Source organism: Lytechinus pictus, chromosome 2 (genome assembly GCF_037042905.1).
Source record: "Lytechinus pictus isolate F3 Inbred chromosome 2, Lp3.0, whole genome shotgun sequence".
Lineage (NCBI taxonomy): Eukaryota > Metazoa > Echinodermata > Echinoidea > Temnopleuroida > Toxopneustidae > Lytechinus > Lytechinus pictus.
This window is the reverse complement of record NC_087246.1, coordinates 53,736,035-53,758,943: the sequence shown is the minus strand read 5'-3', so window position 1 is coordinate 53,758,943 and position 22,909 is coordinate 53,736,035. Positions and strand designations below refer to the sequence as shown.

At 35.7% G+C, this 22,909-nt stretch overlaps 1 protein-coding gene across 2 annotated transcripts; it reads left to right on the top strand.

Annotated features, from left to right (window-relative positions):
* Window positions 1-1,465: 1,465 nt before the first annotated feature.
* LOC129253972 (mRNA cap guanine-N7 methyltransferase-like) lies at window positions 1,466-22,680 on the top strand. Of its 2 annotated transcripts, none has more exons than XM_064095164.1 (11): window positions 1,466-1,757; window positions 7,948-8,132; window positions 8,670-8,780; window positions 10,199-10,331; window positions 11,580-11,701; window positions 12,210-12,391; window positions 12,848-13,012; window positions 13,687-13,804; window positions 14,720-14,842; window positions 16,674-16,986; window positions 19,606-22,680. In XM_064095164.1, exons 1-10 carry the CDS (start codon window positions 1,751-1,753, stop codon window positions 16,941-16,943), a joined length of 1,416 nt encoding a protein of 471 aa, XP_063951234.1. In that variant the 5' UTR covers window positions 1,466-1,750; the 3' UTR covers window positions 16,944-16,986; window positions 19,606-22,680. The 2 variants fall into 2 exon arrangements, with proteins under 2 accessions (XP_063951234.1, XP_063951233.1); XM_064095163.1 differs by having other exon boundaries at window positions 1,640-1,757; window positions 7,945-8,132.
* Window positions 22,681-22,909: the final 229 nt, after the last annotated feature.

The window sequence follows — 22,909 nt, the reverse complement described above, 5'->3', positions numbered from 1 at the left end:
TATATATATATATATATATATATATATATATATATATATATATATATATATATATATAATACGAAAATGGTTCGGTCACTTCATAAGGGCCGGGGGAGCAATCCAATATTTTCATAGGGGCGATCCACCCTCCCTAGGATTGACGCCTTTGTTTATGATTTTACCCTATCCTCTAAAATACTCTTTTGTGTAAACTAATGTGTTATACAGGGCATCGGTCCGGAGTCATGTTATTTGCATATCCCTTACATTATAGTTTATAAAATGCTCCAAATGCTATAGGATTCACTTTGAAAATTTTCTTCCAGGTCACCAAATTCCCTGATAAAATAATTTAAAGGGGGTAGTACCATTGAGATTAAAACCCCCATTCCCTGCCTTATTCTCTTATACTATCGAAGGCCTCTAAAAAATATATAAATATATAAAATATATCGCTCTTGAATTTTTTTTTTTTTTTTTCGCTCGTTCACTTGGCAGCTCACTCCTGTAGAAATGAATGAATTACGCCTATAGAAAGAGTAACAAAGAGTATCATATATCATACACAATTTGTATGATAAATTAACTCCTTTTTTGTAACAAAACAATTGCAGCAATGATCATTTGACACATTATGCTAATCATGTCGATCCTTTTTTAATTCTTGGAGGATAAAATTTGAATAGATATAGTTTCATATAATAATCATAAGGAATAAGCGGGGATGTGATATTATCAGTTTGCTATTAATTGAAGATATATGCATTTATTTAATGGATCATCCGAAGTCATGCAAAACTTTAAAATGTAATTATAACCTTAATTGTTATTCTTTGTCCTATTTTTATTTTAAAAAGTCGTCTTCAATTCTCGTTTGTCTGATTTTACTTTATCTGTTCAAAATATAGTTTTCCGCCTGGAGTACCCAAGCACGCCCTAATAATATGGCTTCCTGCCACCCACGCAAATTTGCATGATATCTTAAAAAAAATAATGCAGTGCAGATACATAATGTAACAGTATTTATAAGATTATCAATAATCTAATGAAAGTGACAAAAATTCGGCAAGAAATCTCGTCTCTTATTGAAATCTCTATAGTGCCCCTCAAAAAGTCGGCCTTTCAAATGTCAAAAGTGAGGACTTCAACTCGATCGAGTCTTCTAAAATGTTGAAATTTTAATGGCCGTCGCGTGGGTGGTTGAGGGTTGATTCCCTGATTTAGATTTTTTGTTAAATACCAGCTAGGGGTGAAATATCCAGAAGGTATAGACGTATAATTGTGCGATGAAAGGATTTATTGTGCACATCGAGTATGGCCCTATTTCTTTAGTAGACCCAAATTCTTTGCGATTGAATTTGTTTTTTTTATTGAGTTGTAAAAACAACCATCTGTTCAATTTGTTTTTTAATGTTGTTCAGCAACCACAGATTTATTTTAGAAAAGATTTAAGGTTAAAGCTTTCCCCCTCCCGATCCTCGGCTCTTACATGGTTACATGCAGTAACCGGTAGATGATGTCTTCGACTCGGACTTCAACTCTCCGTCGCCGGGCTCCGTCGTCGACGCCCGTTTCGTTTCGACCCCGTTTCGACTTATATAAGCGGAAGAGCTAAGTCTTTGTACTTTCCGCGCAATCGGCGTCCGCGGCCGCGCGTATCCACGCGCCGTGCACGCAGTACAACACGTGTGAGTGGATCCGTGATTCTTGTAACTTTTTCTGTTTCCAGTATCCAAATATTCCACCAAATTAACACAAATCAACAAATATGAGTGGTAAGAATCATTTCATATATTCTTAAGATTTCAAAAATATATCTTGTATTAAAATATTTCTTTGGATTATATTGAAGTTAGACCTTTAATGTGAGGTGATGTGCTTTTGCATGCCGTAATGAGTTGAGCTCGGTCCCATTCGCAGAGAACCACGTTCGTGAAGTTGCTTTTTAAAATTTAAAACGAGATCTTTCTTGACGAAATTCCACCAATCTTATGATTACAAGCCAGCATAGAATATCATCACAGCACATGTCGATACACATAGGCATGATCATCACAGGAGCCTTGGCTTAGGCTAATTTGAATGTAAAAAATATCTGGAAAATGGAAAGCCCAACAATTACATTGATTTAAGTTGAAATTGAAATTTGACAATGACATGTTCATGATGATGTTGTCACAGTGGCAAATTGTCCATAGACTGTGTACAACGGATAGACCATCTCAGCGAATCGGAGACCGCTGATTGGTCTGGTCAATCGCGCAGATCACGTCATGACCTGATGACTAAGCACTCTAGGCGACACCCCAATACTTACCCGTGCTAATAAACTGGGACTCCACTCACGCGCATTTGGGCCGCCCTAGCTTAGAACTAAGCAATATTATCTAGAAATTGTTACATTGTGTAGTCATTAAATATGTTCTATTAAATAAATTGATAATGTTTAATCGGTACTCACCGGTTCTTTTGTTGCATTTTCAGACCATTTCTCACAATTCTTCGTAAATATTTGCGGCAAATTTTGTCGCCATAGACAGCTTAGCATCCATCTTTATTGATAAATGGAGCGCCCTTTACGATAGTTGTTAATGCCGCGGAGAAATCGTTAGGCATTTTGGCCTGTGTTCAAGGCGTTCTTTCTGTTTTATTTTTTATATTGAAGATTGTGCATTTGTTGAATAGCGCCGTCTACGTCAGGTATGAGATCGAGTGTATAAATACACTCTTCCAAAATAATTATGATTCCGACCTGGCGCTGTTTAACTTCAATCTCTTTCACCTAAATTAGCGATGAATGCTAGCATTATAAAATATATATTATTAACGTCTGACGAAAAGAATAACCAACCGATCAGCTGACGAGAACACGAATCACGTGATCTTCATATCAGCTTCGATCGCGAGTCAGAAGAGAAGAGCAGCTGCCCAGAAAATCAGGAAAAAGCCGTGAAAATGTAAGTTCCCCTTCATTTCTTTCATTTTTTGTTGTTGCTAACGATGCATTTACACTATAAAATTATAATTTAAATAAGAGAAAGGAATATAGCTTGTACTTGTGATATAATATATAAATATCCTGTTCTCAGAGATTTCTAACCAAAAATACTACTGATGTCGCCTATGAGGTCCATACATGTAATGTTGGACCTCATTGGTACTAGGAGTGTGACTAAGTAAGTGGTCGCCAAAATAATTCCTTCGGACTGCATCAGTGCATGCGAAAGTATCGATAACGATTAACGATATCCGGTCATTATTGTCTACACGGGAAATGGTCTTGGTTCGTAATGCCTGGGATCGCTCCAGTATCGATCAAAAATTATGGAGACTGAAATTTCATGCATATTCACGCGACGCTCCGAAACCCGGAAATCAATTGACTTTGTGCACGTTCATTAGAGGCGCACGGCCAATATTGGAGACTGTCTCCAATGTGGGAGATTATCTCCAATATCAGAGACTTTTGTAAAGAATTTGGGTATCCAATTTCAGAGACAGTCTCCAGTTTTGGAGACCAATTTCCTTTGTTTACATTTGCTGCTAAAGGATTACCTTTGCGGCAAATAAAAATGTGATAAGCAGATTCCTCATGAAAAATTACCCCTTTTCACCGTCTACTTTAAAAATTCACCGTCTACTTTTGTTTTGATAAGCATTTTTGTTGTTAATCACACACAAAACAAATGGGCTTCTGACCTCAGTGAGACAAAATTTTGGGTGGAAAAAATCATGCTTTTGTTGGTGTTGTTTCTTTTGTCCTTTTGCAAAGCAAGTCTCCAATGTGGGAGATTGTCTCCCCTATTGGAGAGTCTCCCATATTGGCCGTGCGCCTCTACTGACGTTGCGATAGACTCTACAAACTCCAACGAACACGATGCCATATCGACGCTAATTAAGATTTTGATGGAAAAGCAATAATAAGCCAAATAAGTAATCAAAATTTGCTTACGGTACCTGTGCGGTATCGGTGAGAAAATAGATCCTCCAAGAATACCTTTCATAATTCATATAGAATATAGGAAACTGAAATTCTAGGTCGATTTTGGTACGAGGTGATAGAGAATTGCACACTTGTTTTGATGGAATACTGTGTGGGGCAATGGAAGGCTTGCACTGCATATGCTTACTATACATGTATTTTCATTCATAAATTGCCCCCCGGCAGTGGCTGGATGATGTCATGTAATAAGCAAAATGTACAAGCCCGCTAGCGTTGAAAGCTCTGCTATCCGTTCTATACAATTTGCCACTGTGGTTGTTGTTGCCTGTTAGTGTTGGACTTAAAAAAATATTTGCCATAGGCCATATTTCATCATGATTTTATATGTTTTTATTCAAAAGCCAAGAGGCAAGCACGCAGATGCTTAGAATACAAAGTCTGGTCTAAGCATGTGTCCTGTCCATGCCTGTCAGTGTCAGAATTTTGTTGTTGAGAATCCTGTGCTGTGGGTGATGCATGTCACGCTGGTTGGAATCCAGTCGTATTCCGATCATAGACATATAGCTACATGTAGAGTAAAGTGCCCAAAAATCGGACACTTAGCATAATTGGACCAAAACAAAAATACAATAATTGAATCAAATAAAAATCATGTGTAGATGTTGAATATTAATGTCATAAAAAAATAAAATTGAAATGAATATGGCAAAATATTTACTTACTTATACTACCAGAAGCTTGTTTTTTGATAAAAATCAGATGCATTTCCAAATATCGGATGCGTAGAGTTGTGCGCCGTGATCAATTTCAGCAATTTGAATCGTGCTCTAAACCCTAAAATAATTGCTTGATTGTTGAGAAAATAACTTATTTCAGCTGCGCAAATGCTGACTTTAATAATTACTGTCAATAATTTTGATATAGAAATCGGCAAATAATAATTATTTACTTACCAAACAGACCTCTTTCCGCTCCCTGTAGTTGTGGAGAGGGAGTTGAAGTAATTTTCCTCCAATATTTTGGGAGTTTGCTCTACATGCATATGAAGCAAACCATGTTATAATAAAATGAAGGTTTTTTATGTTCCCCAAAATTAAGTATGAGTACCATTGTTGAGCAACCAGCCTAAGCCCAAGATTCAACATGTTTAGCTTTTGCCTTTTCTACATGATTATTATTCTAAACTACATGTATCTTTACAGAAAATGAAATTGCACTAATCGTTTTGCCTACTTTTAATTGCAATGTTCATTTTCAACCTATATCTACATGATACGCAACCTGGAAGTTGCAAGTTGCAGCTGTCATTGTCCCGCATTGCGCTCAGACTCCCTGTTGAATGAAGGCAAACCACTAGCATGCTGTTGATTTTACTTCTGTGCAAATTCCCACAATCATTACATGTAATTATTATGGCAGTTGAATGTCAAGATTGACTTGACCTGAAGATTTCTGCCTGGACCGTCATGTGCAATACACTGGCTTAACACCCTACTCTTTAACAAATAGTGTATTGGTTTTTGAATTGTCATTTGGTAGATATAGCCCTAAATTTGCAAGAACATTTGCAACCTCTGAACAAAACCACTGATTTCTTTGTTTCTAGCCCATTTTTTGGTGATTCCACTTTTAAATCTGAGGTAAGCTTCTACATGCTCTGGAAATATGTTGCGTATTCTGCATTTTTAAGGGCAATATTTGCTTTTCAAAGGGGAATTGTTAGTTAAAATCAGGACGCTCCTGTGGTGAGTGATAGTGCCTTTGTGTGTAACAATGTTTTTGGTTTCATATTCCTTGATAGTTTGACCCAGAAAGTTGTAAGAGTAAAATAAACATATTCATACATGTATTTTATGTTGCAAAATGTATCAACTTTGTCTTTCTAGAATATTTGAGTTTCACTTGTGGCTCCTGTTCTCTCACATGAAAAGAAGAAATGATAGTGTAATTATTGATCATTTGTAAATATATTCAATGACAGTTTTAAATTAATAAGTTGAAAACATATTACCAGTAATTGCATCTATATTTTACAATTATTACTTATCTCTTTCAATTAAATTTGAGTTATGCCTCTTGTTTAGAGCAGAAGAAATAGTTTGATTATCGAGAATTTGTATTCCTTGATAGTTCCAACATCTTTAACTTTATTTTGAGACAATATTTGAGTTTCGCTGGTTGTTTTAGCATTCATTCACATGAACAAGAAGAAATATCAACATGATGATCGATCAGTCATATTGTAATCCTATATAGTTTTGAATTGGGAAGTTGTCAAAATCATCGTATTGGCATGAAATTACTTGGCAAACTATCAATTTTATCTTCTCAAAATAAATGAGTCTCGCTTGTTCTTCATGCGACTGGGCATGTAACAAATAGAAAAGGATAGAAAGATGATTTGTTTCATACATGAATCTCTAACAATTTTGAAGTAAAAGTCATATTGATATGATTATATTTATAAACTCAATAATCATTTTCCTTAAAAAGGTCTAAGAAAGATGCAACTCGAACTAAGTCACTTGGTCAATACTGACAACCAGCTGTTGCGCTTTCAATTTTCTCTCTGGAAAAGTATGGTACAATGTGCTCCCTAGTGGGAACCTTTTTTTTGCATCATTAAGGAGCTTTCGATTGTCTGCGACTGCAACGTAGTCCTAGTTCACCGGAAGTGGTAACACCGCTCGTTCAGTATCACGTTAGTTCATTGATAAAAACAGTTTCGATTTAAGTCGACTTACCCGTACCAGGCCACAGCATATACCAGCGTGATAGCGAGCGGGCCATGGGCCGATGCTCGGCCGGAGAATCAGGCGTAGCATCAAGCTACGAACCAGTGGGGCGACTGTGGGTGCAACATTTGCACTAGCCCAAAAAACACAGTTGTTTGGAAATAGAAATAGAACATCAATTACCTATCGGATATGTAGTGTCTGAAAACAGGACACACTAAATGTAATGGAAAAGCTGGTAACAAGCAATAATTTGCAGTTTACCAGCCCTGCTGAATCAACGAAACTCGAATGTTTATGCGGCTTAATTCTTTTTTGCTAAGCTTGGATGACGTCATCATGTACGAACTAGCGCTCATTCGAGCACTATGACACCGAACGTCAAAACCCTCAAATACGAGTCACAGATTTGGGCAGTGAACGAGAAGGCTCGTCACAGATTACTTTGCGCATGCGCAGCGCTCCCAAAATTCCTTAATCTCGTACGTTCACATGGATCGTCACAGAATACGAAAGTTCTCCAATATCTGGTATTGCCCCCGCTCTATCAGGTATTAACATGTACATGTACAATGTATGTGGGCATCACTCATTCTAAAAGGGACAAATTTACGTCTTTAATCACATCACATTTTGAGCATGATTTAACAAACATCTATCAGGAAGATGTAGGTCACAAAAAAGTGTTATCTTGAACCACAACTTCTTTTCAAACCTATATTATTTTAAAGCATAATTCTTAAGGTTTACCATGATGGGGAAAAAATCATTTGGGCTCCAACAAAAATAAAGTGTAAAAACAACCACTTTTATCAGGTGAAAATGTTCATTTTGTAGTTTGTAGATCAAAAGTTGAGACTACAGATAATTTGAATTCAAATACATTGCATGAAAAAATTGATCCTTCCTCTTTACAAAGATAGCAAAATTATTATTTTTTAATTGATAAATATGTAGAGCAGCAGCGATGCAATTAAAAGAGGTATTATAATCTGCACCTAACTCACTTAAATATGTACATGTAGAACTTTCCTCAATGCAATACTTTAATGAAAGAAGCTACATTTTAAGGACCTGCCTACTGACTGAATCTTCATTAAAACAAAAATACCCCAGTTCACTGTTTCCTTTTGTTTTCATAACATTTCTTTTATCATCCACATACAAAGCAATAGGGCTTATAAACTCTGAAACCTTTACTGATTGTATTATTGTGGCTTTTGTACAAAGTGTATAATGCATTGCTGATAAGTACTATAACCTTATTTTGTTATGGTCCGCCAGCAGACAGTACAGCAGAGGTAGCAGTAGAGCAGGCTCCTGAGGAGACCCCTGAAGCAGTGACGGATGGAGGTGATGCTACACAAGCAGAAGAGAAGATGGAGGAATCAACAGCAGCTCCATCAGAAGAAACAACAGAAGGTACAACAGAAGCTGCGACGGAAGGTTCATCAGAAGCTAAGAAAGAAACGGTGGGTATTTCAGCGAGCAGTGCAATCCTGACACAGGATATTTTCTCCAGAGAATAGTTTTGCTTGCCAAGTTTGATTTGCATTTTTTGGTCATTTGAGAATAGCTCCCAACTACGTTCTATACAGTCCTATGGAAGAGAGAAAACAAAAATGCTGCACGAAAGACCATTGTGTAGCAGTCTTTAAAAAATAGCGATTTGATACCAGGAAAATTATTCTCTTATCTCACAGCTCATCTATTCTTTTTTTTGTCATTACTTGACTACTGGTGAAGTTCAAATATATATTTAATTTTCTTTCTTCACAATGGTTACAGAAGTCATTATTGATAGAGATTGTAAAGTGAAGGACATACCTGTTTGCCATTGTTTACTTATATCTGCTGTATCTATGTTTTGAAATCACAATCTCTGTAAAAAATGATTGGATCAAGAGAAAATGTATGAATGGATGACATGTTTACTAGAAATGGTTTTACATGTACATGTAATCAAAATCTCTATCTCTGTTTTCTTTTTTTAATTTATGTATGTGCAGGGTATGTCAGGGACTGTCGCAAAGCACTACAATGATCTAAGAGAAGGAACATTGTTCGACAGAGCCAGGAGCAGAATTTACTACCAACGAAATTTCAATAACTGGATAAAGGTGAGACAGAAGTTATTCTCAACTTAACAGTAAATTTCATTTGCTGCTTTTCCTCTTGTATTTTGTTCCAATAAGTGCTTGCTTTACAGTATGTTAACTATAAAAGGCTATTGCAAATTTTTTGCACCTCTATTTCTAAGCTGGCAGCTGCAAGAATTGCATTTGTTTTTGTTTTTTTTATTATTTGACAGTTTGCAGATAATCACTTACTGTTGCACATATTATTAATTCAAAAGTTGTAAGCATTACACAAGCTATTTTGCTAAGTCCTAATAGCTCGGCACATCTACTGTTCCCAGTAATTTGACCTGTTCATATGACATCTGGGGTTGTTTCACATAGATTTAAAGGACAAGTCCACCCCACAAAAAGTTGAATTTAATAAAAAGAGAAAAATCCAACAAACATAACACTGAAAATTTCATCAAAATCGGATGTAAAATAAGAAAGTTATGATATTTTGAAGTTTCGCTTAATTTCACAAAACAGTTATATGCACATCCTGGTCGGTATGCAAATGAGGAGATTGATGACGTCATTCACTCACTATATCTTTTGTATTTTATTATGTGAAATATGAAATATTCTAATTTTATATATATTGTCAAGGGAAACAACAATTAATTCCTCCCTGAAAATGTGGAATTAGCACTGTTTAATACTATATGGTTCAGTCAAGGTGGTCCTTATTGTCAAATATGTAAAAAATGAAATATTGTATAAAATTCAAACAATAAAAAACAAAAGAAATAGTGAGTGACGGACATCATCGACTGACCCATTTGCATGTCGCTGAGTTGTGCATATCACTGTTTTGTGAAAAATAAGCGAAACTTCAAAATGCCATAACTTTTTTATTTTACATCCGATTTTGATGAAATTTTTAGCATTATGTTTGTTTGATTTTTCCCTATTTATTTACTGGTTGGACTTGACCTTTAAGTATGACTTTGAGTCGCACTAGTTGTGTGCGGTATAAAAGGCATGACCACATTGGTCAGATCATGCCAAGAGGACGCGCACTACTGCGTATTGATCAATAAGATCGCACGTTGAATATTATGTACGCGTCAACATTTAACCCATTGGTTTCTGGAACCTGGTGATCCCTGAACAAAGAGTATGGGACTTACATAGTCAACGGGTAAAGTGTGATTTAAGTCATACTTAAATCTTTGTGAAACACCCCCCTGGTCTGTTACCTGAATGCACATGCTATCTGTGTTTACAATGGGAAATGTAAACATGTTTTTTGGTGGATCAGTGGGTTGGTTATCACTTCAAATATTTTGTTTCTTTTAGAGTGTGAAAAAATATCCCCTTGGAATTAAAAGCCATAACATTGCTGAACAAATTAGGTAATGGCAATTCAAGAAGGCCTATTACATGTTAACGTTTGTCCAACATTCAATTGACAGAGTATGATCATCGCAAACTCATTGAAGGCTGTTGACAGAAAGAAAGGTTGTACAGTACTTGATCTTTGTTGCGGGAAAGGAGGAGATCTTCTCAAATGGACCAAAGGAAACCTCAAGAAATTAGTCTGTGCAGGTAATGTATTCTTGTCTTGGTCATTTCCATTTGGATTTAGTAATAATATTCTTGATTCAGAATGATTTACACCACCATGCATTTGGAGATTTCTGCCATTCTATTCCATTTTAGTGTTTTATTTTTGTGCTATCAATTCTTTTTGTGTCTTTCTTATTTGATTATTGTAGAATTAGTTATGTATTTGTTATTTAGTCTTAGTTTTAAAGAAATATTTATCTATTTAATCTTTTTTTTTGGGGGGGGGTGGAGGTTGGTTTTTATATTTTTAAAATCTTTGATTCTTACAGAATCAAAGATTTTTCTTTGGTATTGAAGAATTGCAGTAAAGACCAAGTCAGGGACGGGGTCTTTTACACTAGCAAGGGAGGGGCACATTAAAATCCAACATGGGATTCAGGCAACCCCCCAGGGTGGAATCAAACCCACGATCTTTGGTTCATCAAGCAGATGCTTAACCGACAAAGCCAACTTGCTCCCTAGTAGTGATAATTTGCAGTCCATGCTAAAAAGAAAAATCATTTTAGAATATCTGGAACTTGAACATTTTTTAAACATGGATGGCAGGAAAGAAGAAATGTAAGGTATGATATTATTACTTAAAGGAGAATGAAACCCTTGAAACCAGCTGAATCAATATCAAAGAGAAAAATCAAAGAAACATAATGTTGAAAGTTTGAGGAAGATTGAATGAATAATAAGAAAGTTATGAGCATTTGAATATTGAGATCACTAGTGCCATGTAGATCCTCCCATCGGCAATGCGACCAAGATCTGTGATGTCACACACGTACAACTCCCTCATTACTTTAGTACTTATTTCACTTATATTCTCACTTTTATAGAGTCTATCACAAGGTGAGGTGTTCTCTTTATGAGATGACAAGTACAGAGGTTTCACAACATTATATCATTGATGAATCATTTGTCATATGATTAGAATGAGCAAAAAGAGATGTTTTGGGGTATATTTTCAGTGTCCAAATGGGAGAGTTGTACGTGTGTGACATCACAGATCTTGGTCGCATTGCCAATAGGAGGATCTCCATAGCATTAGTGATCTCGACATTCAAATGCTCATAACTCTTTTATTGCTAGTCCTATTTTACTCAAACTTTTGTTGATCTTATTCTTTGATTTTTCTGCTTTCACAAAAGCTAACTTGCTCCAAGAGTTTCATTCTCCTTTAAGATCAAATGATATGATGCATATCTTTATTAAGGACTTTTTTTCGTCTCCTTGTTGCAGATATCGCAGCTGTGTCAGTACAACAGTGTCAGAAGAGATACAGAGACATGGCAGACAGGAATAGACGTACTGGTAATGCAAAGACCTTTGCAGCAGAATTCATTGCAGCAGATTGTGCTGAGGTAAAGTTTGTCTAAGACACTGAAAATTCAAAAGATAACAAAAAAGTTTTGTCCGCATTTGTTACATGTTTGCTTTGGGGATCAGAGAGAGAGAGAGAGAGCAATGATTAATCTCTTGCTCTGAATATGAAGGGCAGTTTTTAAATTATCAGATTCCATGTATCCTTTATAAGTGAGGGGTGGTTTCATGACAATTTTCTTTTCAAAGAGATTTATGACGAATTTTCAATGGACTCCTTCCTCAATACAATTATCCATTACAACCCTTCTCAAAAACATGTAAAATTTGCCACAAGTGAAGTACAATTATTCAAGTTACTAATTTCTCTAATGTATAAGTTACTTTGTAAGGCTACTCTGAATAAACTGATCCATTGTTATCATATCTTTTAATGACACAAAATGGATGTCTTCAATTAGTTTGAGATATAAGAAGGGCTTGTATCATTTACTAATAGTTTAGACCGTACCTTTGGATTTACAACACATGTTTCCTCTGTCTCTGCAGGTACTTTTATCAGAACGCTACCACGACAAGGACATTGTCTTTGACCTGTGCAGCTGTCAGTTTTCCTTCCACTACTCATTTGAGACTGCCGCTAGGGCAAGGACTATGCTCAGAAACGCCTGTGAGAGACTGCGACCCGGTGGATACTTTGTCGGAACCATTCCTAATGGATACGAGCTTGTGTAAGGAGCCATTCACTTTTTCACTTAGATTTTTCAATGGAAGTTGGAATAGAATGCCTGGCAAATAATCCTATATATTGTGGGGAAAGGATAAAAAAGTTGCCTTTCACCATTTATCTTCCCTCCTTTTTTTACTGTGTTTGGATAGGAAGGTTGAGAAAAGACATGAAATACAATTATTCGTTCTTTTTCTCTTGTTTCAGTTCCTCCGTCATTTTAGAGATCGATAAGTAGCACTGCAGAAATAAGTTTATATAGTCTGGTTGATGTAACGTACAGAGGGGTTGAAGAGATACAAATTTACAAGTAGTAGATTTAAGGGTCAGGGTGTTGAATTAATCGGTTGATGTTAGGGGAGACAATTATTTGTGTACAGCAATACGTGGTCATCTCTTTTGCTGTTACTTATTTTCTTTCAGTTTATTCTATTAATCACTTTATCTTTTTTTGGTACAGATCAAGGTTAAAAGCGAGTGAAGATCTGTCATTCGGCAATGATGTGTACAAGGTCACCTTTGAGAACAAAGATTCTTTCCCACTCTATGGATGCAAGTATGATTTCCATCTTGAGGGTGTAGTTGATTGTCCCGAGTTCTTGATCTACTTCCCTCTCCTTGAAGAGTAAGTACATTTTCAATGGTAGTCGTCAAATGCATTTTAAAATCATATTGTATTCAGTGATATTCAATGTTAAACATGTCAAATTACCAGTTGTATTCAACATTCACTCATGTTTTTATTCAATATCTATCCTATAAATATGTATTACTTCCATATGGTACGGAAGAATTTGATTTTTTTTAATCATGAAGTTTTTCCAAAGCATATTTTTTCTGTAATTTATGTACAGAGAATAATCATGAATATTTAAAAAAAATGAAATAAAACTTAAATAATGCCTGGAAGAAAGCACAGACGTAGTAAGGAGCTCAAATAAAGTATAAGAGGAGGAGGAGAGGGGCAAGTTATGAGAGTGAGAAGTAAAGAGTAAAAAATGATAACGTTTTATTTGCCCAGGGTAGCCACTTCCGTGAGAAAACTGCTCTACCAACAGGCCCTTCATAACATGATACATGTATGTTACTATTCATCTACATTCTAATTGCTGATCACCTAACAAGAAGGTCCCATTTTAATAAGTCTTTGGTATGACTAGGCCGAGGATTGAACCCACTATCTCCTGTTGATGAGGCTGTATCACTAAGCCACCATGAAGCTTGCGTTGCTAACCAAATTACTATATCTTTCTCTACTTTTTTATTGATTTTTTAAAATGTTTCTTTCCTTTCATACAGGATGGCTAAAGAGTTTGATATGGAATTAGTGTACTTGAAGAAGTTCCAGGAAGTGTATGAAGACAATTGTGGGCCAACAGACAACCAAGCTCTCATGTCAAAGATGCAAGCTCTTGAGGTACATATAAAAATTATAATAATAATGTAGGATATTTGTATATTGCTTATATCCACCTTGATAGGTGCTCAAGGCGCTCCTAAATTACCCCGGCTAAACTTGACAAGTTAAAGATAAATGCTAGTTGTGGTAACTATCTCAATATGAGTTCGAACAGAATCCAATTAAATGGCCACCCAATTTTTGTATGTATGAATAAAAATATGTGCCAACTGACTCTTGGCAAAAATGCTTAGTTGCTGATAAATTAGCAAATTAAGCACAGAATACCAATAGTTTGGTATTTTTCCAAGTAATATTAATATACTATCCCACATATGCATTTTTGTGTCAGTGATCATCAGAATTATCTGCTTTCAGCTAAAATTTCATGATTTCACAAAGATAAGTTTATTTCAATGTACCAGATCTAGATCTATGATAATATTGTGGCAATTAACCTTGATTTTAAAGACTTTCTCATGAAATAATTGTTTGCTGCAACTACTGTCTTTTACCTTTGAGTATTAAGTATGTAAAATGTTCATGTTATTACAAGTGTACATGTTATGAAATTTTATGTTTGCGATAATGCGAATACCAGTGCTATTTCTATCCTGCATACAACTCCATTTAAATAGCAATGTATATTGGTCAATGTGGATTATGCTTTAATTGTTAATGTTTTATCACACTACTTTAGTTATGAATGAAATCTGTATGGAAAGGGAAGTAAATAATGGCATTTCTTTGTTTCTCATTTCTTAACCTCTTTTTCACCTTTCTCAAATTGTGCAGATTATTCAGATAGAAAAAAGTCAAGGAGATTTTTCGAAATACTCAAAATATGTGCATTTATTATCAGAGCATATTTCTTGTTCTAGCTTTATTTATGTCAGGGTTTTATATCAGCCAATGTTTGTTTTATTCTTTTAGCAATACCCTCCTGAGAAGGGTACCCCTCCAGCCAGTAAGAAAGATGAAGACTACAGCCATGCTGAGACTAGGCATACGGAGGTCATGGGTATGGAGAATGAAGAGAAGAAACCAACATCCATCGTAAGTTACTCAAATCAGTAGATTATGTGATCATTTCCAGTGATTAGTTATGTACGTTTAACCCTTATTAAACTGGGGGGGGGGTCAATGTGACCCCCCCCCCTCAACAAATTTTGTCACTACCCCGTCGCACGAATTTTTTTGACTGCACCGCTCACTGACTTTTTACTTTCAAGTTTTGCGCATCTTTTGAGACCAAATTTGCGACTCCCGGTTACGCGGTTCCAAAATTACGCAACGTTTTGTAAGTGCATGTCAGACCAGAAATTGCTCAAAAACGTGATTCCGTGTAAAAAGTCAATGCAAATTGTGTTTTTTTACCAAAAATCATAAATGTATGATTATTTTTAGTTTTTTGGTTTAAATGGATTTATTTTATGCTATTTATGATCGCAAAAGGGTCCTCGACAAAGTTCATCGGGAAAAACAATAAAAAACATAAGAAATGAATTATATTTTTGCTATTTTGGGGGAGATATTTGTTAGAAATGTAATAATTGATACTCCCACCAAAAATTAGCTTTCTACTAGCTATATAAATTGAGTTAACTCTTAACATGCCATACACACTACTAACCCAACGCCACAGTGCTAATCCGATGCTTATCCCCTGTGCCAGCCACAAAACCCCCTGTGCCACATTGATTTTGGGATTGCGAGTCGTATTCACTCCTTTCAATAGTCATGATTACAATTGCTTGTAACTCTCTAACGATTAGTTTATCCACAAAATATTGTGTAGTAAAGTTGTAGGAAATTTCATACCCCTTACAATGGTGTCCTCATTATATGGATTCGTTATTATCTTTACTGCTAAAATATGAGTTGTATCAAGTAGTTCCATTTTGTGGAGTGTTTTGTATGGATCAAAAAACCTAGGTCTCTTCCCTCTCGGAGGCGGAGCCATATCTGTCAGAAAGCAGAGTTCGCACTGCACACAATAGTGCTAATTACGGCGTGCATGCGATGCGCAATACAATGCAAAACGGCGTAACAATGATTGTAATTCCGAATGTGCGCAGTCATGCACGAAGCAGGCGAGGGTAGGAAACAATGCAAGCACAAAGCAATCAATAGTAGGCGTGCGAGCATGAGTATGGCATGTTATAGTAGGATACGTAGCGTGCACAAAGCACTCAATGAGTTAAAGGCAAATACATACACAAAAAACAAATTTATGGCAAATTTCATATGCTTATTTGCATAAGTAATTAATAAAAAAATATTTTTAATTTTTTTTTTGAAAATGTTACTATACACTCTTGTAGTTTAAATCCGGCTCTACGCGCTTGCAAATTTTCGCGGCGATTGCGCAATCAGCGGCCGAGATCTGAGGGGGGGTCAAATTTACCCCCCCCCCAGTATATACTGGTCCGAAATAGCCCAGTTAAGATAGGGTTAAGTGGGTTTTTATGCCTCTATTCTAAACCATGGACATTTGATACTTTCTCTACTTTTTCTCTCGAGGGGCAGTAGGTTGTCTCAGTTGCTCGAGATACATATTTAGAAAATGTATTATTTCCAGAGACGAGCATCTTTAGAGATAATGGGGGGGGGGGAGTATGAAAACTTATTGACTAATCTTATAAAAAGGGAAGTTATCTACACAAAATGTACAATTTTAAAATATGGTTGTCAGTTTGAGGATCTCCATTTTTTCAAACTGTCATTTTGATGTATCCATAATTCTCATTTTTTTCTCTTTTTTGGTGGGGGGGGGCATCTTCTCCTTCATGTAATTCATTCTCCTGTAAGATATATAAAATTTAAATTTGGCATTTTGAAATTGCTGGAGATAGAAAGTTGACTGTACTGTTCATCTCTTATACAGGGCACCCTCTCCAAGTCCGAATGGGAGGCATCTAGCCTCTACTGTGCCTTTGCCTTCAAGAAAGCTGGAGACTTCGAGGAAGAGGAAGAGGAGGAGGAGGCACCCGCTGAAGAGGAGAAGAAGGAGGAGGAAGAGAAGACGGAAGAGGTTGCTAATGGTAACGGTGACGAAGCTGCCGAAGCGGAAGGTGAAGGTGGGGAGGAGGGCGGAGCCGAGGCAGAAGCAGAGGCAGAGGCTGAAGAAGGAGGTGGAGAAGAAGAAGCTCAATGAGTGGGGAAAGAAATCCATACTACCTGATTGACTATGAATACAGGTGAGAACACTTACATCTAGGAGTATAATATTGTCATATATACAGACACCTTGGCCCGGATTCTGAAGTCAGGGTTAACTTAGACCATGGTCTAACTCTGCTAAAATTATGGGGAGCCAAAATTCAAAATTTCTGTCTATATTATATATTTCAAATGTTCACTTTTTTGCTTCCTTTTGCTTTCAAAACGAGAAATAATACTTCAAAATACTTCAGTCATCATTCCCACACAATTATGAACAATTTGAGTGTTGTATCATTTAATAAATTGTATGTGTATTTTTAGTGATATGTGCCCCGATTGGCTCTCCATAGTTAAACCACAACTTTAAACCAGGGTTTAATTTCAACCCGAGTTCAGAATATGGGCCTCTGGGTGAAATCGTTTGCAGAGGTACCCAGTGTAGATAAGGTAGTGCTGAAAAAGACTGCTTGTCTTTCGGTGTAAGTTCTGAAAAGTTCCTTTTCAACGAACAAGAAGAAAAGAGTCCTTTTCAGGACTACCTTGTCTTCATGGTGTGTCTGCAAATCTCTTCACCCAGTCTATCCCCGATTCAAACCTTCAAAGCTCTTATACACTCCCCATTTTATAAGTTGACCTCTAGTGAGTAAACACTTTGGTTTAGTCAATGGGATTCATCAGACCCCTCGGTTTAATCATCTGAAGTTAGTCATAGACACCGTTCTCACTACCTTCCTAAAACTAGTTTACTGGAAACTAGATTAACGTGTAGTGAGAAAGGTCGAAGCTATCTTATTAACCGGTTCAGAAAACCACCTCGCTATGTAGTTTTCAAGATCGCTTTGCCCCGTTAAACTGGTTTTAGCGTGAGGACACACCTGTTCTTCGGGAAGCGATCTTCGCACATTTTGAGCGCGCTGCTCCACACGACAGGTGTAGAATGCCTACGCTGAGAGCGTTTCCATAGCAACAAGATCGCTTTATGTGAAGTGATTTTGAATACCACTTTCGTGTGATCAAGTGGGAACGCTAGCAAAGCGATCTTCCAAACCGGTTTCCTGAATCGGTTTCCAGTAAACTAGTTTTAGAAAGCGTAATGAGAACGGCCTCATATAAATTTATTTTGTTTTGGTTTAAGCAGTTTTATCGGTCTCTTCAGTGTAGTTTAGATAAGCCTAACTTGAAATAAAATGGTGGATGGGCTAAATGGCAAATAGATGAAATGGTGAATGTGAACTAGAATTAGATCATGTTTGACGAGGCCAAATGGAAAATATACAAATTGGTTACAGACCAAATGGCAATTCACCATTTACCTTAGCACAAGTCATTGATAAATATACATGTACCTTTACATGATTCAAAATGACTGCATTAATGGGAGCTCAAGTTATGTTCAACAAGCTCCCAAATTCTATGCTCTATCTCTACTGATTTTAACTACCTTGAAGCATCAGTCTGTTTGAGAGACAGAAAATTAATAGCGCCATCTTCTGGTGACTTTATTACATTTGCTTCTTCAGATATTTGACTGTTGACCATTTCCTATTTTGAGCTATTGATATATGCCTTGAGCATGGGTTGAATTGTAGAGCTAACATATACATTTTGTCACCATTTTTTTTTGGTCATGAATTAGCATGTTAATTTGGCTATTGTCATTTCCATGGCAATGCACGTGATTAGGATTTTTATTTTCATTTTAGTATCTAGCAATCAATCATGATGTTGGGATTCATTTGTTTCATTTATGTATGATTAGAATTCATGAACAGGAATATCAACCTACACATACTGAAAGATTACAATGCATTGCATTGCATTTATCTTTATTTTTTATTCTGTATGTTTAAAGGGGAATCCAACCCAAATGAAAACTTGTTTTTATAAGGAAAAGAAAAATCGGACAAGTTGATAGGTGAAAGTTTGAACAAACAATATCGGACAATTAACAAGAAAGTTATGAATTTTTTAAAGTTGTAAATATTGGTAATCACTATACCCATGGAGACTTCAAATTGGCCGCATATGGGATGCCATAGTGATGTAAGGCAAGGACTACTCTTTCATGTACTCCAATACATATTATGGCTAAAATGTCATTTTTCCTGAAAGTTTTATTTCAAATTATATTTTTATTTCATGAGGACATAAATCAATATACTACCTGGGTTATATTTAGATTACTGCCCCAGGGGAATGGGTACTTAGGAGAAAACCACAAATCCCTGATAATAAAGTACATGGCCTATGGGAAAGTTGTCCTTGCCTCTTGTCATAATTTACTTCCCCAGTTGCCAATTTGAAATCTACATAGTATTAGTGATCTCAATTTTAAAACAGCTATAACTTTCTTATTGCTTGTCCGATTTCTTTCAAACTTTCACCATTCTGTTTAATTTATTTTTCTCCTTCCCAACACAACATTTTATGACCAAGGCTGGATTCCCCTTTAATCATAAAATACATTAGACAATTGTATTGTTCTGTGTAAAATTGAATTACTGTTTATGGCACTTATTTCTAACATTGTGTTTATGTTTTATAATGAGAGATTGTGATCAAATTTTTGCAATGTAAATCAGCTATTCATCAATCATCTTCTTTTAATCATTAATCAATTATTTCTTTACTTCTGTCATGTTTTACATATACAGGATGAGCATCGGAAGGAATACCACATAAGAAAAGTAAAGTCATCCACAGGATTTAAACCGATTAAGACATTCAGGGGAAAGGAAATTAAAGGCATGGTTAAATAATTACCTTTAAATCAATACTTAATAGGCACACAGTCCTCTTTTAAGAGACAGAAGGATTTAAATCATACATTTATAAAGGAGTTATTGGCCTTCTGTTTCTCAACAGAGTGTGTGTTGGTTCACCTATTCATGTTGTATATTTTTCGTGTGTTTTTTTTTAATCAAGGACACCATTGAATTGTCAATTTTCATTTGTCTTGCTTTGTAGATTTCAGTTTGTAAAATGTTGATACTCAATCAGATTATGCTCCATTTGAGTTCATTTTTTTTAAAGAAGATAAATGCAAATTGACAGGGTGCAGATTACTGATATATGCCATCTAAGCACTTGTATCAATTTCATTTATCATAGAAAGATTTACGGTGTGATATGAGGGCCCGTTTAGCATGAATGGATGTCAAATGGTGGATATAAGATAGGATACATGTGATGTCTGTCACAGAATCTTTGTATGTTTTGAAAATGATCGTGTCCTTTTTAAGACAATCCCTTGATGATTTAGAATTCAGTAGAAAACTTTTCAGCTTGCATAGAAACTGTTATTTTGCATATATATTTGAATCTTACAATTTGTCCTAAAATATATTTTCGTTGGAGATTATTATTTTCTTTTCTTTTTTTACATACACTGCTGATTTTGTATTGAGGAGTTTTTTTGGAATTAAAACGACAGTTAGGATTGTTGCATCTTGTATAAAAGCTATCATATAAATCCATTTTGTTTGTGTGTAATGCAGAAGTCTATTGTGTACTTATGGTATACTCTATAAATCAAGGAGGGTTTACCATCATTGAATACAAGTCTGTACATAGAATGTATTTGTTACGTTTAGAATGATATGCACAATGAATTATGATTAATCCCAGTGAAGAGCTCTGATTGATAATTGTTAAGCGCATTGAGCAGTCGTAGATTGATTAAGTGCTATACAAATGACAATTATTATTATTTCCTAATGTTTCGTACCACCTCAGGACTTTTTGTTTTTATTTTACCCAAAGTTGGCAGTTCCTTGCAATACAAGACGATCTGTGTAGGTGAGGTATGTCATTCTCCCAGCCCTATAAAAACTATTTTGAGCCTCAGTTTATTACCATCCCATAGAAATGTGCATATGACGATAATCCATGTTTCTGTTTCCAAGAATTAAGGCTCTTCATGATTTCGTGAAATAGGTCCGAAGCGGGTTGTTTCACTTTCACGTATACTTAGTGTAACAGAAGCAATGTGTCTCCCCAGTATGCATTGGCTAGTGCAGGTGCTGTATTATAACCTAAGCGACTTTACGATACACTTAAATCCTTGTGAAATATTCCATGGGGTTCCAATTTAGATGCAATTCTGCAATGCTATGCATCTTAGATGGCATTCACCTTCAAATAGGCAGAGCATGGGAGATTTCACTGTCCAGTTTTCAAGTCTGACTTGGAAATCAAATGGCTTGATCTGGTGGGTGTTTCATAAAGCTGTTCGTAAGTTACAATATCTAGGATTAGCTCCTGTGTGATATTACATGCTACAAATGAGATTATTGACGATTTGGATTATTGTATGTTGTTTCATTGTTGTGTTTATGCTTCATTTTAGATCAATGTTAACAACAGCATGATTGAAACTTTTAAAGACTTATTTCCAAAAACTTATTTTCAGTGCCTTTCCTTGAAAGAGTGACAAACATGTTTGTTAAAGAAATATTCTCTTTTTACTCTCTAACTCCTAAATACCATTTTAGGAGCTAATTAAATTCTAAGAGAAAAAACTTTTAAAAATAGTAATGACCGGGAGCTAGTACCACAAATGTTAGTGACTGATCGTGTGATTGATCCTGGCGATTGATTGTAGATTGTGGTCAATGCAATCAATCATTGAACTTTGTTCTGAAACTAATTGCAAAGCTGAGTGTGAAATGACCCTTGACTGGCTCTTTATGCTTTGCATCCTCAAAGCACTGTACGTATTACAATCCAATCGTACAGGGAATTATTTCGCGCTTTTTACTTCTACAGACGATGTCTGCCACACAAACTGGCCAAATTTTGTTATTTATTGCTGTTTGTGTTTTAGCACGAAGTGATCGAGTTATGTACATAATTAAGATTTAAAAAAGTGACAGTTGGTTGGTGACTATGTCATTTTCTCTGATATCTGTTTAATGTTATGCAATCTTATAATATGCTCTATTTAGGGGAAGGGGAGAATTCATTGACTGTCTGTATTATATCAAAATTATGATACTTTTGATTGAAAGGGCTTGTAGAATTTTTTTTTTACTGAAGAAAATTCCTTTCTGCTTCCCTTACGTATATTAAGTATGATTCGGAAGCATTTATTAATAATTCTTTAGCGTGTGATTTGCCCTACTGCTGAATGGACTTGTTCATGGATCGATATCTTACACTAAAGATTACACAAGGTAGAATAGAAACGTGTGTGAAACATACTGGAATTTCTTTTGTTACTATAAAATGCATTCCTTTACATGATCTAATGATGTTAATAATAAAGATTCAGGGAGCTGACATAGAATTGATTTAAGAGCAAGCATTGCATATAGAAGTTGAATGGAAGTGTCAATAATTGTTGCATGGCGTAGGGATGGGAAAGTTCTTATGAACAAATTGTTAAAATAGGATTGTGATGTTGTTGTATAGGGGTTTAACAACCCACTTTTGATGTGATATTATTTTGAATTCCCAACTTTGTGTTTGGGCATTTATTTTTGCTTTTTTTTGGTAATGTATAGTTATGATCAGTGGTGTATGAAAATTAGGACACTGCAGAAGTTTCCTCCCATGAAATATTTCCCTCCCATTTTTCGTTGATGTACATTGCTTTGTTTTTGGTAATTACTTGAGAAAAAAAAAATGCATAACAATTTTTGTAGTATGGCTCAGAATTCTGTAAAGAACTTTAAATGTTGTAGAAGTGTAACAATAGCTCAATTAAAAAGACTGGAATGTATTCTAAATTTGACTTCTTGACTTTTCCTTTCTTTTGTTTTATATTTTTTGTGTAAACTTGGCAGTATTCCACCTACATATCATTTTACCAAGCAACATTATTGGAATGATGAATACAGTGTATACCCATCTCATGCTAAAAAAAAAGGGAGGGGGGGCTACGTCTAACATGCAGCTTTCTCCCAAATATGATTACCCCGGTAGTGACAAGTCTGGATCGAGTTTATATTTGCAGGA